We start from the raw sequence: 18,179 nt of genomic DNA on the forward strand, positions 1-18,179 counted from the left end.
CAAAGTATTGATTAAAACAGTGACTATTTAGTTGCTTTAACCCTCTTCTGTGATAATTGTTCAGAAAAGCATCTTGCTGACCTGAATGAACTTCCCATGGAGAAAGGTGTGTGTGGGGGAGTGTATATGTTTATTTGTGTGATGGTGTGTGTGTGTGTGTGTGTATGTGTGTGTGTGTGTGTGTCTGAGTGATAGGGATATATGTGTGTGTGGTAGAATGCATATTTATGTGTGCGATGGGATATGTGGGTGTGGGTGTGAGTGACAGGGGTATGTGTGTGTGAGAGATAGAGAGAGATGAGGGTGTATGTTTGTGTCCATGATGGGGTGTATTGTGATGGGGCGTATGTTTGTGTATGAGAGAGAAAAAGAGAGTGAGATGTTTGTGTGTAGGATGGGGTATATGTGTGTGTGTGTGATGGGGTGGGTATATCCTATTGTGTGTGTATGAATGATAGATGTGTGTGTTTGTGTGTGTGTGGTATATATATGGCTGTATGTTTGTGTGTGTGATGGGGTATATGCTTGTGTGTATGTGTGTGTGAGTGATAGGGTGTATGTTTGTGTGTGTGTGTGTGTGTGTGTGTGTGTGTGTGTGTGTGTGTGTGAGATAGGGGTGTTGGTTTATTTGTATGTGTGTGGTGGGGGTGTACTTGGCAACCCCTTGCCTGAGTTGAGCGCTTTGGTCAGTGGCATGAGTCAAGCACTCATCTCTCCAGCTGCAGACATTCTAGGCAAGGAGGATTCAAAGCCATTGGTGGTGAAATGGAGTCCTCTCTCTGCATCTGGGACTGAGTCTTGCTGTTCACCAATAGATACATCCTAAACCCCAAGGTTTTACAGTAAGAGGAACCATTCCCCTGTTTTCCAAACAGTATTCCTGTTTTCAACAACAGACTGGCTCATTTCATTTTACTTTCAAAAACCCTTTGGCGTCATTTGATTTTCTTCAAATCTCATTCTTCATCCACAAAATTGTCACGGTGACTACCGACTTCGGTAACTCTTTGTGTAACTATTTTGGGTGATTGAAAATATTTCCCCCTTTGGGTTCTGTTAAAGAAAAAAAAAACGTTTTGACATTTGTCGCAGCAAGAAAGAAGCCTTTGTTTGAGCCTGCTGCACAGAGGAGAGAGATGGAGCCTAGCTGTAACTCTGAACACAGGGAAGAACAAGTGGGCACTTGTAGAGTGGAGGAGTAGTGGTAGGATCGGGGAGAACATAGCACCTACAAGGTTACTAAGAAGGACCAGGAGATGACTCAGTGCAAAATGCAGGAAAAACTGAGATGCTTGACAGCACCCACATAAGGAAGCCAGGGATGACAATGCACACCTGGAATGCCAGCACTGGGGAAGCAGAGATGAGGGTCCCCGGACTCAGTATCCAGCCAGCTGAGCCCAATTGGCAGCCTCCGCATTCATTGGAAAGATCCTGTATTTAAAAAAAAAAAAGTGACGCTGACCACTGATCTCTACATGTCCCAACACCTCCACACACAGACACAGATGTAAAGTAAAATGATTTTTCAAAGGAAAGTCATTAAGAGATGTTAGGAGTCTTGCTAAAACAGCCTAACTGGCTGAGGCTGGGGGCAGTACTGGATGTAGCTCAGCAATGGAACCCTTACCCAACACATACAAGGCCTGCATTTGAGCCACAGTGCCAATAAACAAACAACAAACAAACAAACAAATGCAAAATACTGATGGAAAAATAAGTAAGATAACCTAACAATTCTCTTGCGAATGGCAGGTCAAAGATGTATACATGGACAAAGATTGTCTCTGAACCGAATTGATTGGTTGCAACTTTCCTGAGTCCTCTCTGTGACCAGGCCTGGTCTCTGATTCTGTCCTTTCCCTATGAACCCTACTTACTCACTCTAGTTTTAGCAAAAATCATTCTGAATCCATTTAGCATTAAATATCTCCTGATATCTGCCCAAGTTTCTTATCTTGCTCATCACCCTGTCTCCTGTCTTAAACAGAAGTCCTGCCAAGTTGATCTGGCTGGCTCCTTGCTTATTCACAGGACTATTCCATCCACTGCCCTCTGACCTTCCCTTTGCTGTAAATCTCCTGTTAACCTTTATAGCATAGGAGTTAAACAAGAGTCTTCTGCCTATAAAACCCCCATGGTGGTGCTAACGAGTACTCATTGTCTTTAAAAATATCTGAATAGGCTGGAGAGGTAGCTCAGCAGCACTGGCTGCTCTTCCAGAGGTCCTGAGTTCAATTCCCAGCAACCACATGGTGGCTCACAATGATCTATAAGAGTAACTGATGTCCTTTTCTGCTCTGCAGAACACTTATACATTAAATAAAAATTTAAAATATTTAAATATCTGAATAATTGTTAGTTTAACAGCATCTGAAGCACTGGGTAAAGAGCTTGATTATATTTCAGGGGTAAGGATTCCCCTTAGACAAGCTGGGCATGGAGGTACACCCCTGTAATTCCAGGAGCCATAGGTACACCCCTGTAATTGCAGGAGGCTGAAGCAGGAGTGTGAAACCAGTCTGAGCTCTCCCCTGAACAGTGCAGATGGGTGCAGTGGTTCTCAATATTCCTAATGCTGTGACTCCTTAGTCCTTCATGCTGTGGTGACCCACCACCACAAAATTACTTTTGTTGCTACTTCATAACTATAATGTTGCTACTGTTATAAATCATAATGAAAATATCTGATATGATGGATATCTGATAGGCAACCTCCATAAAATGGTCATTTGACCCACAGGTTGAGAACCACTGCTCTACAGTGGGTTCACTTGATCCAGGCTAAGACCATGCTTGGCTGGCCTGGTGAGAGCAAGAGGGATCTGAGAGGCAAGGTCAAGGCTTTGTTCTCAAGAGGGCTCAGAGAAGCCTGGCCAAGGTTTGGTCAAGCACAGAGTCTTGGCCAGTTCTTACAAATTCCTTATAGCAAAGACTACATGCCAGAATCTTTCAGCGCGCACACACACACACACACACACACACACCATACCACACACCACCACACATATATACCCCCACCCCATTTCACATCTACCAAATTATCTATCTCCTCCATTTAAGAACTCCACAGGTAGAGAGGTAACAATGATATCCAACAAGGTCAGAAAAACACTTTCTAAACATATCTAATCACTGTACCTATAAGAATTGCTAAAATTCAGTGTTTAGCAACCCAAGATTTTCCCCAGGAGCCTGACAAAAAAGACTACATCTTTGTTCTTGGGCTGGGAGAGTAACCAGTCTGGCAACGGGGTAGGAAAACAAGCTTCCTTTCCATAGCCTTCCTTCTGCTTTCATTCCCTTAAGGTTCACTGTAGACAAGAGCCACAGTACTTATTCAGTCAATACACCTTTAGAACTGTCCTGGTGGATAGATGTTAGCAGACAGTCCTGACACCAGCCCCCTGAGGGATAGCATCAACTGAAGTCACACAAAACGAATATGGATAAATAAAAATGCAGGTTCCTATTCTGTGTTGAGTTTCTCAGCCCTGTAGAACAGGGAGTAGCCCAAGACAGGTGTATCATGACATCTACAAGCCCTGCCCCACCCAGTCTTTGCCAGGACTAATGACAACCCCCAGTTCTGAATAAACTCTGCAGACAATGTTTTGTTGTCTGCCCCAAGGAAGTCCCTCCCATATGTCACTGATATTATAAAACCACAGTGAAGACAAGCTGGGCACAAAGGTACACCCCTCTAATCCCAGGAGGCCGAAGCAAGAGTGTGGAACGACTGTCTGAGCTCTCCCCTGAACAGTGCAGATGGGAAACAAGAAGAGACTGCAGCCTGTGCTTGGCACAAAAGCAGCCAGAAGAGGGGTCTTTAAGGGCCCAGGACTAGGAGTCCCTGCTTCTTTTGTCCCCAGAATGCTCCTCCTTCCCCTGGAAGGGGTGTGAGCAGGTAGCTGATGATCTCAGCACTGTGCTGTGTGCAACCCATCTCTCAGCACTTCCGGACATGGTAGGATGTTACTGAGAGCTAGGAGAGAGGGCCTTGCATCACAGCAAAGTAACCTGCAAGGGTCTCTGATTTACTGGGAATCCTGTTCCCCTAGCCAAGAACCAATGACAGTCTGAGAGCTAACTCCTTCTTAGGTTCCCTCGAAATTGATCTTTTAAGGAGACAAAACACTAGTAAAGGAAAAGAATAACATTGAAGACTGACTTGTGCTAAATGCTCTACAGCCTCCACCCCAGCCTGTTTCTTAAGTCTTGCCATTTTTAATTGACATCTATTGATAAAGACATTGTCTATGACTAAAGATCAAGGCTGTTGTGAGATTTGATGAAACTCCCATTAGTAAGACAGCTTTAAATGGACCTGTTATTCAGTTGTTTGGGTTCTTTTGTTGTTGCTATTCGGTTTGTTTGTTTGTTGCTTGCTTTCAATCCCAGGCATCAAGTCCAAGGCTTCTTGTGTGTCAAGCAAACCCTCTACCACTGGGCTGCATTCCCATGCCTCTTTTTATTTTTTATTCAGAGAGACATGCGTTCCCAAGTAGCTAGGATGATAGGCCTATAGCCCAGGCTTGCTTTACAGTCTGTAAGTTGTTTCTGTTTTGTTTTCTAGCCGGAAAATCTCTTATACTACAGTCAAGACGAGGAGTCCAAAATAATGATCAGTGACTTTGGCTTGTCGAAAATGGAAGGCAAAGGAGATGTGATGTCCACGGCCTGCGGGACCCCAGGCTATGTTGGTAAGTTTAATGATATGTGAGCGTGTTTGTGTACATCCATGAGGCTGAGTTGTCTCCATGTCAACTTCATCTTCCTTCTGAAGCATTGGAGCTTGGCACAATCACAAATGCCTGCCTTTCTCTTGAAGGGAGGATACAAATATTGAGAGACCCCTCCATAGTACGTTTTCAGTGAAGCAATTACCCTAAAACCTTTTAGCAGTTGGGTGGAAATCCTGTTGATTTGGTTGTGGGCCCAACTAGAGTCTAAGAGCAAAATGGGATGGATCCCCAGGTTCTAATAACAGAATTAGGTTATGTGTCTATTTGGGGATGGTTTACAGTAAAGCACCAAGCATTGATAAGGTGTGGGCAGACTCAATAAAACATGATAAATGTTGAGATTGCTGCAGCCAGAGAGGAAACACTGGTACAAGGAGTACGGAAGAATCCATGAATAAGTCGCCCCCTCAAGTCAGCTGACCTGGGTCTATGTGGACAGAGTCAGGGGTTGTGACAGCTTTTCCTAAAATCACAAGTGCATCTTCTTTCTGTTACCCATATAAAGTGCAGAGATGGCTACTGACAGGTGTGAACTGTTTGGTGCTGAGATTCATCTTCTGGTTTCTGGAGACAGCCCACCAGAACTGTGTTAGCATTCAGTTGCAATAACAAACACCGGAGATAAATCAGCTTATGAATAAGAAAGGTTAATTTTGCTTGGTGGATTTTTTTTCTTTTGGAGGTTTCAGACTGTGATTTATTGGCCCTGTAGCTTTTAGGCTTGCAACAAAATCACAGCACTCGGTAAAACCATTCACCCTGTGGCTGGGACCGGAAGCAGAAAAGAAGAGTAAAGGATGGGGTATTAACACCTTCAGGTCTAGTCGCACTGACCAGGAAAACTCACAACAGGCCCTACCTCAGTGGTCTGCCTTCTCCCAAAAGTACTACATGCCGAGAACCAAGCCTTCAGGGAGCACTTTCCCAGACAACTGTTCACCTCAGTGGATTCAGTCACTTATCAACTATGTACTCAGTGCCTACTGTGTCCCCAGCACAGGAAGGAAGAAAAGGGAGGGGGGAGAGGGAACACTGTGTAAGCCTCCCTAAGGAAGGGTGAATTAGTATTAACAGCCTCCACTATTACCATGAGTCTTTAGGTACAACTAGGGAACCTTCCCAACAGGCCGGGGAGATCCAGTCTGAGACTAAATGGGTCTAGAGACAGCAGAGCACTGTGGGAGTTCCCAGTGTCCTTGGAGGCACTCCATGGTGTCTCAAGTCTTTGCATAATTACACTGTCATACCAAAATTGGTATGCCACCACTGTTTCATTTCCCAAGTTTCTCAGAGGAGGGAAGCTGAGAGAGAGCCGCCAGACAGGAACTACGAGTGAAAGGAAGAAGGGAAAGAGCTGAGAGGTTTAGTAGAATGGGATCCTCACTGAGGGGTGTGGCAGAGAGAACCGCTAGGGGCTGCCCTGGGTAGGACCCATGGCCCTGGGGTGTGAGTCATTAAATGACCAAGTCATTAAAATGACCATAGAGACTCAAGAGAGCGACAGATGGGCCCGCCAGCTGTCTTATGATAATGTGGTGAGGCATAGATGGGTGGGACTGTGGAATGTGGAAAAGGTAGAGGGGGAGTTGAGTGAGTGACAAGTGCATGTGCAGCTGGTGCAAAGATGTGTGGGTGTATGGTGTATGGATGCAGTTTCTCCCATGTGCTGTCTGTGCTACCTGGCAGGCAGCAGGGGGCTGAAAGAGAAGGTGCGTCCTTGGCATCTTTGAAAAACAAGGGACTCCGCAAACAAAGAGTCTGTTCCACCCACCATGAGTCATGGGTATCAAAAGTGAGGGGTGCTAGCTTGTGTTGTGAGATTCAGTGTCTTGGTGAAGACGCCCCAGGTGGTGAGCCAGGCTCCAGGCTCCAGGCTCCAGGCTCCAGGCTCCAGGCTCCAGGCTCCAGGCTCCAGGCTCCAGGCTCCAGGCTCCAGGCTCCAGGCTCCAGGCTCCAGGCTCCAGGCTCCAGGCTCCAGGCTCCAGGCTCCAGGCTCCAGGCTCCAGGCTCCAGGCTCCAGGCTCCAGGCTCCAGGCTCCAGGCTCCAGGCTCCAGGCTCCAGGCTCCAGGGCACCATCACTCTGGCCCGTTTTTTTGCTTTCGGGCTTCAAGCTGAGGTTTACCTGCTCTAGCAGAATGTTCTTACCTGTGCACCCCGCTGATCTCATTTTAATTCTGAGTCAGGAAAACTCTAAAGCTTTCTAGATTGACTCTTGGCTCCCCTATGTGGACAGCGGTGTCCCCGTTGCTAGGTGGCCGCCACCTGCAGGCTTTGTTTTGGTTTCTAGCTTTGGTCAGAAAGGATGGACTTAGGGACAGTGTTAAGGAGTCCCTCCTTAAAGGGCAGGTAATCAAGTCCTTGTGTGATTTGGTTGCCAAACCCTGAGTTCTCTTAGAGCAATAGTGACACAGATACTGGTTTTGCTCATATCTTCCGAGCACCCAGAGCGAGAGAGGGCACCTGTCTCTGGGGTCTTTGAGCAGTCATCAGCCAATGTGGGTCTTTTTCTACCCCCAAGTCTTTGTACCAATTTCCTATGCATCCATCAAAGCCCAGATGAGCCCTCACCTCTTCTGGTTGCCATCCTGCCTCTTCTCCTTCAACGTTGGAATCCTTCTATCCCTGTTTTCAGTTCCTGATCAGATTGAACCGGGGTCCATGCCTGCTTCATCTCTTCACCACACTGTGGCTTTGGCTCCAACAAGGGCTGTATCTTACTCATCTTTATACAGATACATGCTGAATTGCACACAAAGCACAAGGCTCGTGACACTTTTAAGATGTCTTCTCTTTTCACTCATTCCTTCAACACACATTTATTGAATTCTCTCCTAAGAGTTGTTTGGTGTTCAGGTAGAGATTCCAACTCAAGCATTCAGTGTTATGAGAAACCAAAGCCAACAGGTAATTTTCACAATGGTGATGACGTTACGGCGGTACACGCCTGTCATTGCAGCACTTGAGAAGTGGAGGCAGGAGCATTTCAAATTTGAGGCTGGCCTGAGCTAAATGACAAGACCTTGTCTCTACAAATTTAAAAATGTTCACTGCTATATTGTTCATATATTCAAGAATTCATTATTTGGTGCCTGCCTTCTGTTTGAGGGATCCTAACAGAATGAAAAAATATATATAATAGGAGAAAGAAAAGGAAAGGCAAGCAGAAATCCTTACTCTCATGCCCTTACATTTGAGTGGGAAGGAGACAGATTTCTGGAAAATAAATCCACCCGTGTGTTATCTCAGGAGCACAGGTAAGGGGTATGTATGTGGATGGAGGGTGCACACAGACGGATGTCAGAAGATGGTCTCGGGAGTGAGTCCTCCATACCATCTGCCTTTGAGACAGTGTCTCTCATTGAGAACTAGGGCATGTCGATTGGGCTGAATTGAGTGGCCAGCATGCCCAGGGATCCTCCTACTGCTTCCCCAGGGATGGTATTACAAGCTTTCACTATCAGAGCTGGCTTCTTATGGGCACAATAGGGGCAGAATCCTGATCCCCATCTTTGCACTGCCAGCATTTTATTTCTGAGCCATCTTCTTTGTCCCTACATATACTTTTATAAAAGGGAGGTATGGCCCATGCAGACTGTGACAATAAATATCACTTCATCCTTGGTATTGCATTCCTACTGCAAGCTGTGTATCGAGGTGTACAGTACAGATGGGCATATGGTAAGGTATTCAAATACAACAAAACCAATGTATTTCACAGGCAAACTGTAAAGTCCTGGTGAGGAGAGGGGTCATCAGTAGCTAGCACAACCAAGACATCTGAAGACCTGAAGGAAGGTGGAGCTCAGGCAAAGACAAGGAGAGTTACCAGTGCTGCATAAGCCTAGACTCCTTGAGGCTGCTGCCTGTGGCATCTATGAGAAGGACCCAGACTCCTTGAGCTTGTAGAACAAGCTGCTACAAGTGAGTTCTTTTTGGTAATAATAATGAGAGAAATAATCGATTCATCTGGTGGCAATGCTGCTCAGAGGTACAAGGTGTCTGTCAGCATAAACCTAAATGTGGAATCCATTTAATTAAGTCTAGGGTTCTGTTCTCCTTGATGCCACCAAGAGGCAAAGTCACAACTAAGAAGTTTAGTCAGAGTGTCTGATCTATGGAATTAATTAAAATGTCCAAATGGGTCCCCTAAGGTCACAGAGTATGTGACAGGAAGCATTTATCTCAATCATGTAACTGATAATGAACAGAGGTGACAACAGAGGTATTTAGTACAGGAGAGCCTGGGACTGTGTGTGTGTGTGTATGTGTGTGTTTATGCTATATGTGTGGTGTGTGTGTATATGTGTGTGTGTTTATGCTATATGTGTGGTGTGTGTGTATATGTGTTATATGTGTGCTGTGCTGTGGGGGGGGAGGGTAGTGTATATCTATGTGTGTTGTGTATGTGTGCTGTTTGTGTGTGGTATGGTATGTGTGTATGTACTATGTGTGTGCTGTGCTGTGTGGGTGGGTGCATATATGTGTATGCTGTGTGTGGAAGGGTGGTATATATGTGTGTGTGCTGTGTGAGTGTGGTATGTGTGGTGTTGGTGTGTGGTGTGCATATATATATATATATATATATATATATACACATATATATGCAGGTATGTGTGTTGTGGGTATGTATGTGGTATGTGTATGACTTTGGTGTGTGTATGTGTAGTGCATGTGCAGTGTAGAGTGTATGTGTGTGTGTGTGTTATGTGTGTGGTGCATGGTAGGTGTGTATGTGTGAGTGTATGTGCATTTGAGTGTGTGTGGTGTGTGTGTATGTGTGTATGGGGTATATGGATATGTGGTAAGTGTATCGATGTGTGTATTGTAGGGTGTGTAGATGTGTGAATATGTGTGTGTGTGTATGTGTGTTTATATGTGTAGGTATGTGGTGTGTATAGTATATGGGGTGTGCATGTGTGTGTATGTGTGTAGTGTGGTATGTGGTATGCATGTGTGTGTGCATATGTGTATGTGGAGTGTGTTCATTTCATTTTTCTGTATACTAACATGGTTACTCATATTCAAGGACCAAAATCACATCTTCTGGTTTGAGAAATAACAAATAATAATAAACTTTGAGGGAATAAAACAAGTTGACTATGTCTCTCAAGAATAGGGTATCATGTTGCTCTCTTCCTACCAGGGTGCTGCTGTAGAGAGAGGAAGGTGGCTGATGGGCGGGGTCTCTACTTGAGCCGCCATGGTTCTAAAGTGAGAGCTTTCATTACTAGCACATGTTGAGCAATGACTCTGCAGTATTTTATTCCCAGAACACCATTGCTATTCCCAGATTGCTCTTCACTTGGAACTGGGAGCATCATTTTATTTATGATCAGAACTACATGAACAAAATTTTAACCCATGGCTTATTGACGAGTCTCTGGTGGTTCCCACACAGGGACCATTCCAGCGTCCTTCCAGAACTTATCTTAGCATTCCTAGCCCAGCCACGGCAGGCACCACTCCTCTGTTTCTACATTAACTTGCCTAAAGCAGTTCAAGCTTGGATCTCACACAGACACTCATGTGTATATACACATCTAAATGAATAAGAACACATGCCATCAGTGAAGCTGGAGGACAGTTGGTCAGTGTTCTTGGATGTTTCCTTTTCCACCCACTTAGAGGAATGTGCTGAATTCAGAGATTACTAAATTTTTAAAACTTGGGTTGAGATTTAAGATTGGAGGAGGGCTTGGAAACTCTAGGATATTAGTATTGGAACCCAGCATCCGTGAGACAACCTAGCCTGTAGCTGGTACCAACCATAGCAGGTCTGAATGCAAGTGTTTGTTTTTTGGTTTTGGGGTGTGTGTGTGTGTGTGTGTGTATGTGGCATGTGTTCTTATTCATTTAGGTGTGTGTCTGTGTGAGATCCAAGGCTACTGTCAGGTGTCTTTGTCACTCACCTTCTACCTTATCTTGTGAGATCTGGTCCCTCACTACACCTAGAATCCATGGATTCAGCTCGACTGGTTGTCCAGCAAGCTATGGGGATCCATCTCTCTCTTCCTTCTAGTTATCTAACCTCTACTATAGAATAGTGTCTGGTTTTTAATGGGGCCCTAGGGATCTGAACCCAGTTTCTTACACTTGTACAACAAACGCATTTCAAAGTGAGCCATCCCCTCAGCCCCTGAAAGCATGCTCTTACAGACCTCTACCGTTGGCTGGGAATAAGGAGTTGCTCAGCCTTTCATTTAAAGTAGGTTCTCATTTTATCATACGTAACCAAACATACTAGACAATGTATCCTCTTTAATTTTTGTGGGGAGGGGGACAGTATTAAGGATAAAACCCAGGCCCTCTCCACTCTGGGCAAGTGTTCTACCACTGAATTTAGTAGACTTGGCATAGCAATCCCAGCTTAGGTCCAAAAGGTAATCACCAGCCAAGGTGATATATTCGTGGGGACTTTTCACGACTAAAACCAAATTCAAAGGGATAACGGAACATTGTTATTCCAAGATATATGCACTTCTGTAGATATCCGATGGCCATATGCCAAGGCACTCCTGCCGTTATCTCTGTCCTCACCCAGACAGGAGGAAATTGTATTAATTTGATGGCATCTCTCCTTTCTGTTCTCCTCAGAGGACAGAATCTGCATTGATCTTTGCCCGGAGCTCCTCTCCTCCCTGTGGTAGATTCTCCCAGCAGAGCTTTGCTCTCAGTCTCTCTCTCTCTCTCTCTCTCTCTCTCTCTCTCTCTCAGTGTTACGTTTTGGCAGCTGACTGGATGTATCCCCCTCATTGTCCCTGTCCTCTCCCAGGTCAGAGCTAAAATGAGATTTGATGTAGCTGATAACTTGTCATGCAGAGCTGACGGTAGGCAGATGGTCCAAATAAGATTTTTCCATTTCTTTCTTTCACACCATCCTGACAGTGATAACCCCAGCAAACATTCTCTGCTGCGTGCTATAACTAGACTCCATTTGTTAGAAAAGACAGGGCCCCCAAATGGGGAGACTTCTAGGCAACCTGTTTTTGTTCTTCATCCCTCTTCACGGGAGTGAGTGTAGATGTGGACGAAAAGCTCATTACTGAAATGTAGACAGGTTAAATGCGGCCTTGCATGTATGGTTACACTAAATTGTTCTTTGTCAGTAGAATGTGCAAGGGATCAAAGCCAGGGACCTGCACATGCTAGGTCAGCACCCCTACTGCTAGGCTCTATGTCCTATCCTGATCAATTTTACCTCTTACCATGATTTTTTAAAAACATGAGGACCCAAATTCAGTCTCCACATCTCACAAGGAAAAGCCAAGTGTAGCTTCTTGTCAGAAGGACAGATTACCTTGAGAGTAAAGTACTTTGGTCAGCCCTAAACCAGGCAGGGTGGGAGGCCAAATGCATCACCCCAGCATAGCAGTTATCTCTTACCACACTGACCTAAAGTTCCTTACTCAAACATTCCAGCCTCCCAGGCCACTAAATTCCAAGTTGCTTCCACATTCAACACCCGAGCTACTTCCCAATTTTCCCACTCCCTTCCTATTCCTTAGCCTCATTCCTCTACACACTGGCTTCAGAGAGTTGGCATAGTAATCCCAGCTTAGGTCTACAAGGTAATTACCAGCCAAGGTGACACATTCATGGAGACTTTTCACACCTGAAACCAAATTCAAGGGGCTCTCGAAACACCAGAGTGGGCTGATGCTCTTTAGCAGTAGACATTTTTAGTAAATTACAGCTTTAAACCATGGGTAAAAAACAGCAAAGGACTCTATGGCAACAAAAGGAGTTCAGAGTTGCCTCAAGAACTTGCATTCTCTGAGGTAGAAGATGATGGAAGGCAAGCCATGGCAGAGGATGAGCCTGTGTTTCAGATGGTGTCATTTGGTCTTGTTTGAAATTTGGATTTGGATGGTTTGTATGTGTGTGTGTGTGTGTGTGTGTGTGTGTGTGTGTGTGTTTCTTTAGAAAAGAGATCTTGTTATGGAAACAAGACTCCCTTCAAATTTCACCATCTTTCCAGCTCCGTCTCCCAAGTGCCAGCAATACAGGCATGTCCTATAGCTCCAGGCTTAGCCATTTCCAGATTCTAATACATTGGAAGGTCTTCATGGGACAGTCCCTCATCAGGTATTGGTTTATTTGTTTTAAAATATTGCTGATAAGAATTCTCCTGAAACAGACCCAAGAACATCCATCATCCCTTCCTTGTTGTAATGAAATTCTCTCTCAAGGCCAAATACTCTCTAAAATGTATGTCTGAAGTTGTAATCACACAAAAGCTGAGTTTTATTCCCCATGATCTCTAGAACTTTTTTTTCCATCTTGGAACTTTCATCTTTCCTACTGTTTAAAAGAAATCTTCACAGGAGATGCAGCTTAGGGGGGTGCTTGCCCAGGGTTTGATTCCCAACATGGTGTAACCCATACCTCTGGTGGTATACGTCAGTCAGCCTAGCACTTGGGAGGGTGAAGGCAGGAGCATAGAAGTTCAAGGTCATCCTTGAGGTTCATGAGTTTGAGGCCAGCCTGGGCTATACAGGACCCTGTCTCATACAAATCTAAATGATCAAAGACATCTCTCCACCTCGGTCACGTGTGGTGTTGCTCTCACTCTTTGAAATTCTGCTGCAGTAGTTGACTGTTTTCATTCCTCTGCCAGGGATATATTTCTCCTGTGTCTTCCTGAAGGGTCAGGTGACCATTTTGGACCTAAGTGCTTCCTGAAATCCCTTATCAAGAGAGGTCACACTTGCTCTTCTTCAGAACATGCATTCTTTTCCCTAATGTTTCACTCCAGACCAAAGTGACAGGCACCCTGAAAAACAGCACACAGTCACCTGGGCAGGTGATAGTGTCTCCAAGATATAATGGCAGAGAACCTCCCTATAAATCTACTCTTTGCTTCAGTCAAGGTGCTGACAATGTACTGTTGCCTTTCGTTGGTGTGAGGCAGGCTTTCATGTGGCTCAGCCTAGCCTTGAACTTGTTACACGTGGTTGAGGATGACCTTGAACTCATGGTCTTCCTACCTCTACCCCAAGTGCTAGGATGGCAGGCATGGGAACCATGGGTTTTTAGAGTTTATGCAGTAATTTCAGACTTTCAGTCAGGTTACACTTGAGCTCATCTGGAACATTTCTGTTTTCTCACTGTCTTCCTTGAGAAGGCAGCTCCTGTGGCTGGTGTCCAGTTACTTCCTTGGTTTCTGTCTGAGGTCCATGCCCGGGAGGAGAAGAACACTATGTTCCTTGGAGATGTAGCCAGAGTCACTTCCTTGCCCCATAAAGCCAGGCCCCAGTAAAGGGAGGCACTCTGGTTACCACTGGCGAGATAATTGCACAAAGCAGGCAATGCTCCCCTTGGTTCCAGACCATTGACTTTTATTCTAGAGCTGCACCCTCCTGATGAGCCACTGTCCTTCACCCACTGAGGTGATCACCCGTGACATGCTGAGAGGAAGGGTGGCAAATATCTAAAGAGGAGAAAACATCACCTCCAACGTGAACTTGAACTGGGTGACAGTGGTGGCTCCCTTGTTACCTTCCTAGCAGGAGCTGCTTTTGGGTATGTCCTGGAATGCTTGGGAAAGGGAGAAATTGCTGTCCTTTGTAAAAACCAGGCCCTGTGTCCCCACCGGCACAGGACATCTGATCTATGTTTTCTACTTAGATACATCCTTTTCCTGAGTCCCTTTCAAGAAGAAAAATCAGCTATTAAATTATTTTAAAAACAAGACAAAAGGCCCATGAAATTCTCTTTTTTTTCTTCCCCACATCTCTGGAGCCCCACCCTTACCAGGAACACGTTCCCTGAGTCAATATAAAATAGCTTGGTTTATAGATGCCGTAGCCCACAAAGTGGAATTTTCCGTATGTGGGTTGGTTGCATCTTGCAGTAATAAATCCCTTTGTGTTAAATTCTAGACCTACTGTTTTCTCCGAAGTCTGAGGGAAACGTGGACATCCAGAGGGCTCTGTCTGTGGAGAACTCTGACAGCTTGTGGGCTGCCCTGATGCCTTGTTGAGGCTACATGCTTCACATAAAAGTGAGCTCTGTTTGCTGTTCTAAGCCAAGCAAGTTTCCAGAAGGAGGAGTGAGGAAAGCTAAATGAACAGTACCTAAGCCCAATGAGGGAGAAAGTTCTGAGCTATTGTCTCATAAGTTAACACCCTTCTCCTGATAGAGTGAAGCCTAGAGTCCTTAAATGTCCTTGCAGGAGAGTTGCAACTGGGATGTGAAGTGAATTAAAAGATTACAGAAAGAAAGAAAGAAAGAAAGAAAGAAAGAAAGAAAGAAAGAAAGAAAGAGAGAGAGAGAGAGAGAGAGAGAGAGAGAGAGAGAAAGGAAGGAAGGAAGGAAGGAAGGAAGGAAGGAAGGAAGGAAGGAAGGAAGGAAGGAAGAAGGAGGAGGAGAAGAGGAGGAGGAATGGCCTGAGTGGCAGACATACTCCTGTCAGAAATCATTTGATCCTAGAATGACTGGTCTTGCTTTCACTCAAATGCATGTTTCCTAATGAACAGTAACTGGTATTCTGAAGTCCACTGGGTATTTTCTTCCTTTACCTTTCCTTTCTCCACTCCCTTCCTTCTTTCTTTTCTCTCTCTTCCCCCTTCTTCGCCCCCTCTCTCCCTCCTCTTCCCTCCTTCCCGCACCGTTGGATGTACCCACTGAACATTCTTGAGGTGGTAAATCTCTTTATAACCCACTTGTGTGGAATGTGAAAGTATCATCTCCGAAGAATGATGGCTTGTGTGGTGACGAGGTTGGGTTTCACTTGAAGTGGGCTATGTTCGTCCCAGAATTAAAAAGGACTGGCTGCTCTGTGTCCCTGTCTGGACGTGACAGTGTGATTCTCAAAGCAGGGCAGGGGACATCAGGCACAGTGAACTATGTGGCTGGCGTGTTGGAGGATTTCTGTGAGGGGCTTGAAGGACCCAACTGTGTGTCACTCAGATTTCCCACTCCACAACCTGCGCCTGTTCTCTCTATGTATAAAAGCCTGCCTCTGACTGAGCCAGTCAGAGGGCTGGATCTACCAGGTATAATTCTTCTCAATACCTTCCAGTGACTACAGCTTTCTTCACTGGAGGTACCTCTGTCCAGGCTATGCCAGGAGAACAGGTCCTTTCCTGCTCTGCCAAGTGCTTGGTGGCCTCCCCAAAAGCCAGGAGCCTTTGTCCCTATCCCCTCGCCATTAACTCCATGTAGGTGAACTGGATGAAATAACACTCTTTGAGAAGTGTTAGGGTTGTCGGTACATAATTGCCTGGATTTCCTACCACCTGTAAATTTTGTTGCATGCTTTAGAAGCGAATGTTTCTCCTCGAGAGGAAAATCCCTTGGCTTCCCAGTACAGGGCACCCTAGCAGCATGGCCCACGGGTGCTGCTTCCTAAGTCCCCAGAAGCTGCTCTGCATATCGTTGGCCTACAAGCTCATTTGTTATCCCCAAGACTGTCAACTGGATGCTGTGGATTTATTTCCTTTTTAAAAGAATTTCAGAATAATTTTGCCAATTGGTATGAGACTGGTAGCACAATGCTGAGACATTTGACTGGTTATCACCATGAAAGCTGGCCTCAGAAAAGACCAGAGGAAGCGTTCAGCTCCCTCGGTGCTAGCTGCTACTGCCCAGGTAAAAGAGATACAGAAAATGAGAAGGGGCAGGTGGATTCAGCAAAAAAAAAAAAAAAAAAAAAAAAACATTAAAAAAAAAAAGGGAAACTTATGAAGATCCCAATGCTTTGGGCATTTCTAGTACCAACCTGCAGAGAGAGACAGACTGACAGAGTCAGAAAGAGACAGACACAAAGAGACAGAGACAGAGAGACAGGCAGAAACAGACACACTGAGACACTGTGTGTGTGTGTGTGTGTGTGTGTGTGTGTGTGTGTGTGTTACCAGGGATTACACAGAGGGCCTCACACACTCTCCCTGCCCCTGAGATTCTGTTTTCTAAGAATGTCTGTAGAATGAGAAGGAAGTACTGAAAGCCATTGATTGCAGCGAGCTTTTCCAAGCAATGTTCCAAAGCACCTGCAGTTCCAGCAGTCGCATTGCTGGCGAGATGAGAACCCAGGCGCTTGGGATGTGAGCCCTGTCACAGGGCTGAAAGACTTGGACCTACTTACTGCGAATGAGGCTTGCAAAGGGCTTTCTTCATGGTCTTACATTTTGTTTCTTTTGTTTTTAGTGTATCTTGTTTTTAGTTTTCCGGTCTTGTGCTTTGGAAACAATGTTTCACTTTGTAGCCCAAGCTGGCCAAGAACTCTGTGCATAGCTCAGGCTAGCCTCAGACTCTCAACAGTGCTCAGGCAGCAGCCACCTTGCCTGGCATTTTATGTCGTATTTCACAGCCTGTCTGACTTCCCAGGGCATTAAGAACTTCACCAGACGGCAAATGGTTTGTGCTCTACAGGTTTATTAAAATTTACTTGTATTTTTTATCAGTATAGCTTAAATAAGAACATCAAGAAGAGCCACGGAAGTTTAGCATGAATACCTATATTTCCATCCACAACCTTGTTATCATGATATTTGCTTACTGATAATTTTGAACTTTTCCCTGACATCCATGCTGCAGATGCAAACCAGAAACCTTTTCTAGTCACATGATTAATGCTACAAACTTTACCGTGTAGGTATAATCCCACATTATAAAAATGACTGTAGCAAGTACATCCTTCAAGAACCCAAGCACAGGCCTGGAGAGGTGGCTCTGGTGGTAAGGTGCCTACCTTGTGAGCATGAAGACCTGAGTTCAATCCCCAAAACCTATGGTTTTATTTTTGCTTTTGTTTTTAAATGAATATGATAGAATTGTAATACCAGAGCTGGGAAAACTGAGACAGGTGGATATACATATTATAATTATATGATATATATTATATAATATAATACACATAATATATTATAATACTGTATATTTACTATATATCACATATTATATAATATATGCTATAAATATATTAACTATATATAGTATAATATGTTGTTGCGGCCTGCCCGCAGTCCACAACACGAACGGTTCAACTGAGAATGGCAGTTCAGACTGAAAAGAGAGGAATCTAGACGGGGCGGAAGAAACAATGGAGCCAAGACAACAAGTTCTGATCAAGGCTCAATTTTACTATTTTCAGACACCCAGTTATAAAGGAAGGGGGAGGGAACCCAACTTCCCGCCAAGTAACTCAGGGTCCAGTAGCAGGACGAACACGTGTGTGCCTCCAGGCAGCAAAGGCAGGTTCCAGTAGTAGGTAGGCGTGACAGGACGAATGAGCCGGTAGCTCCACCCTTGAGCAAGCAAGTTCCAGGCTGGGGGAAGGGAGGCCACAATATGTTTATAGCATATATTATATATATATATATATATATATATATACTCAATTATATATAATACATATGTATATATATGTCCTGCATATATGTTATAATATATAATTATATATATATAATTATATATAATATATATATATA

The 18,179-nt window shown here is 44.7% G+C and overlaps 1 protein-coding gene across 3 annotated transcripts in view; it reads left to right on the forward strand.

Moving 5' to 3' along the window:
- Window positions 1-18,179, forward strand: part of Camk1d (calcium/calmodulin dependent protein kinase ID) — a 401,559-nt gene that overhangs the window by 334,953 nt on the left and 48,427 nt on the right. For all 3 annotated transcript variants that reach the window (XM_021150928.2, XM_021150944.3, XM_029473783.2), the window contains exon 5: window positions 4,577-4,703. In XM_021150928.2, coding sequence (XP_021006587.1) covers window positions 4,577-4,703 — 127 coding nt within the window. The remainder of the gene's footprint in view (window positions 1-4,576; window positions 4,704-18,179) is intronic.

This window comes from Mus caroli, unplaced genomic scaffold, assembly GCF_978045245.1.
Source record: "Mus caroli unplaced genomic scaffold, Mus_caroli_1 scaffold_2, whole genome shotgun sequence".
Classification (NCBI taxonomy): domain Eukaryota; kingdom Metazoa; phylum Chordata; class Mammalia; order Rodentia; family Muridae; genus Mus; species Mus caroli.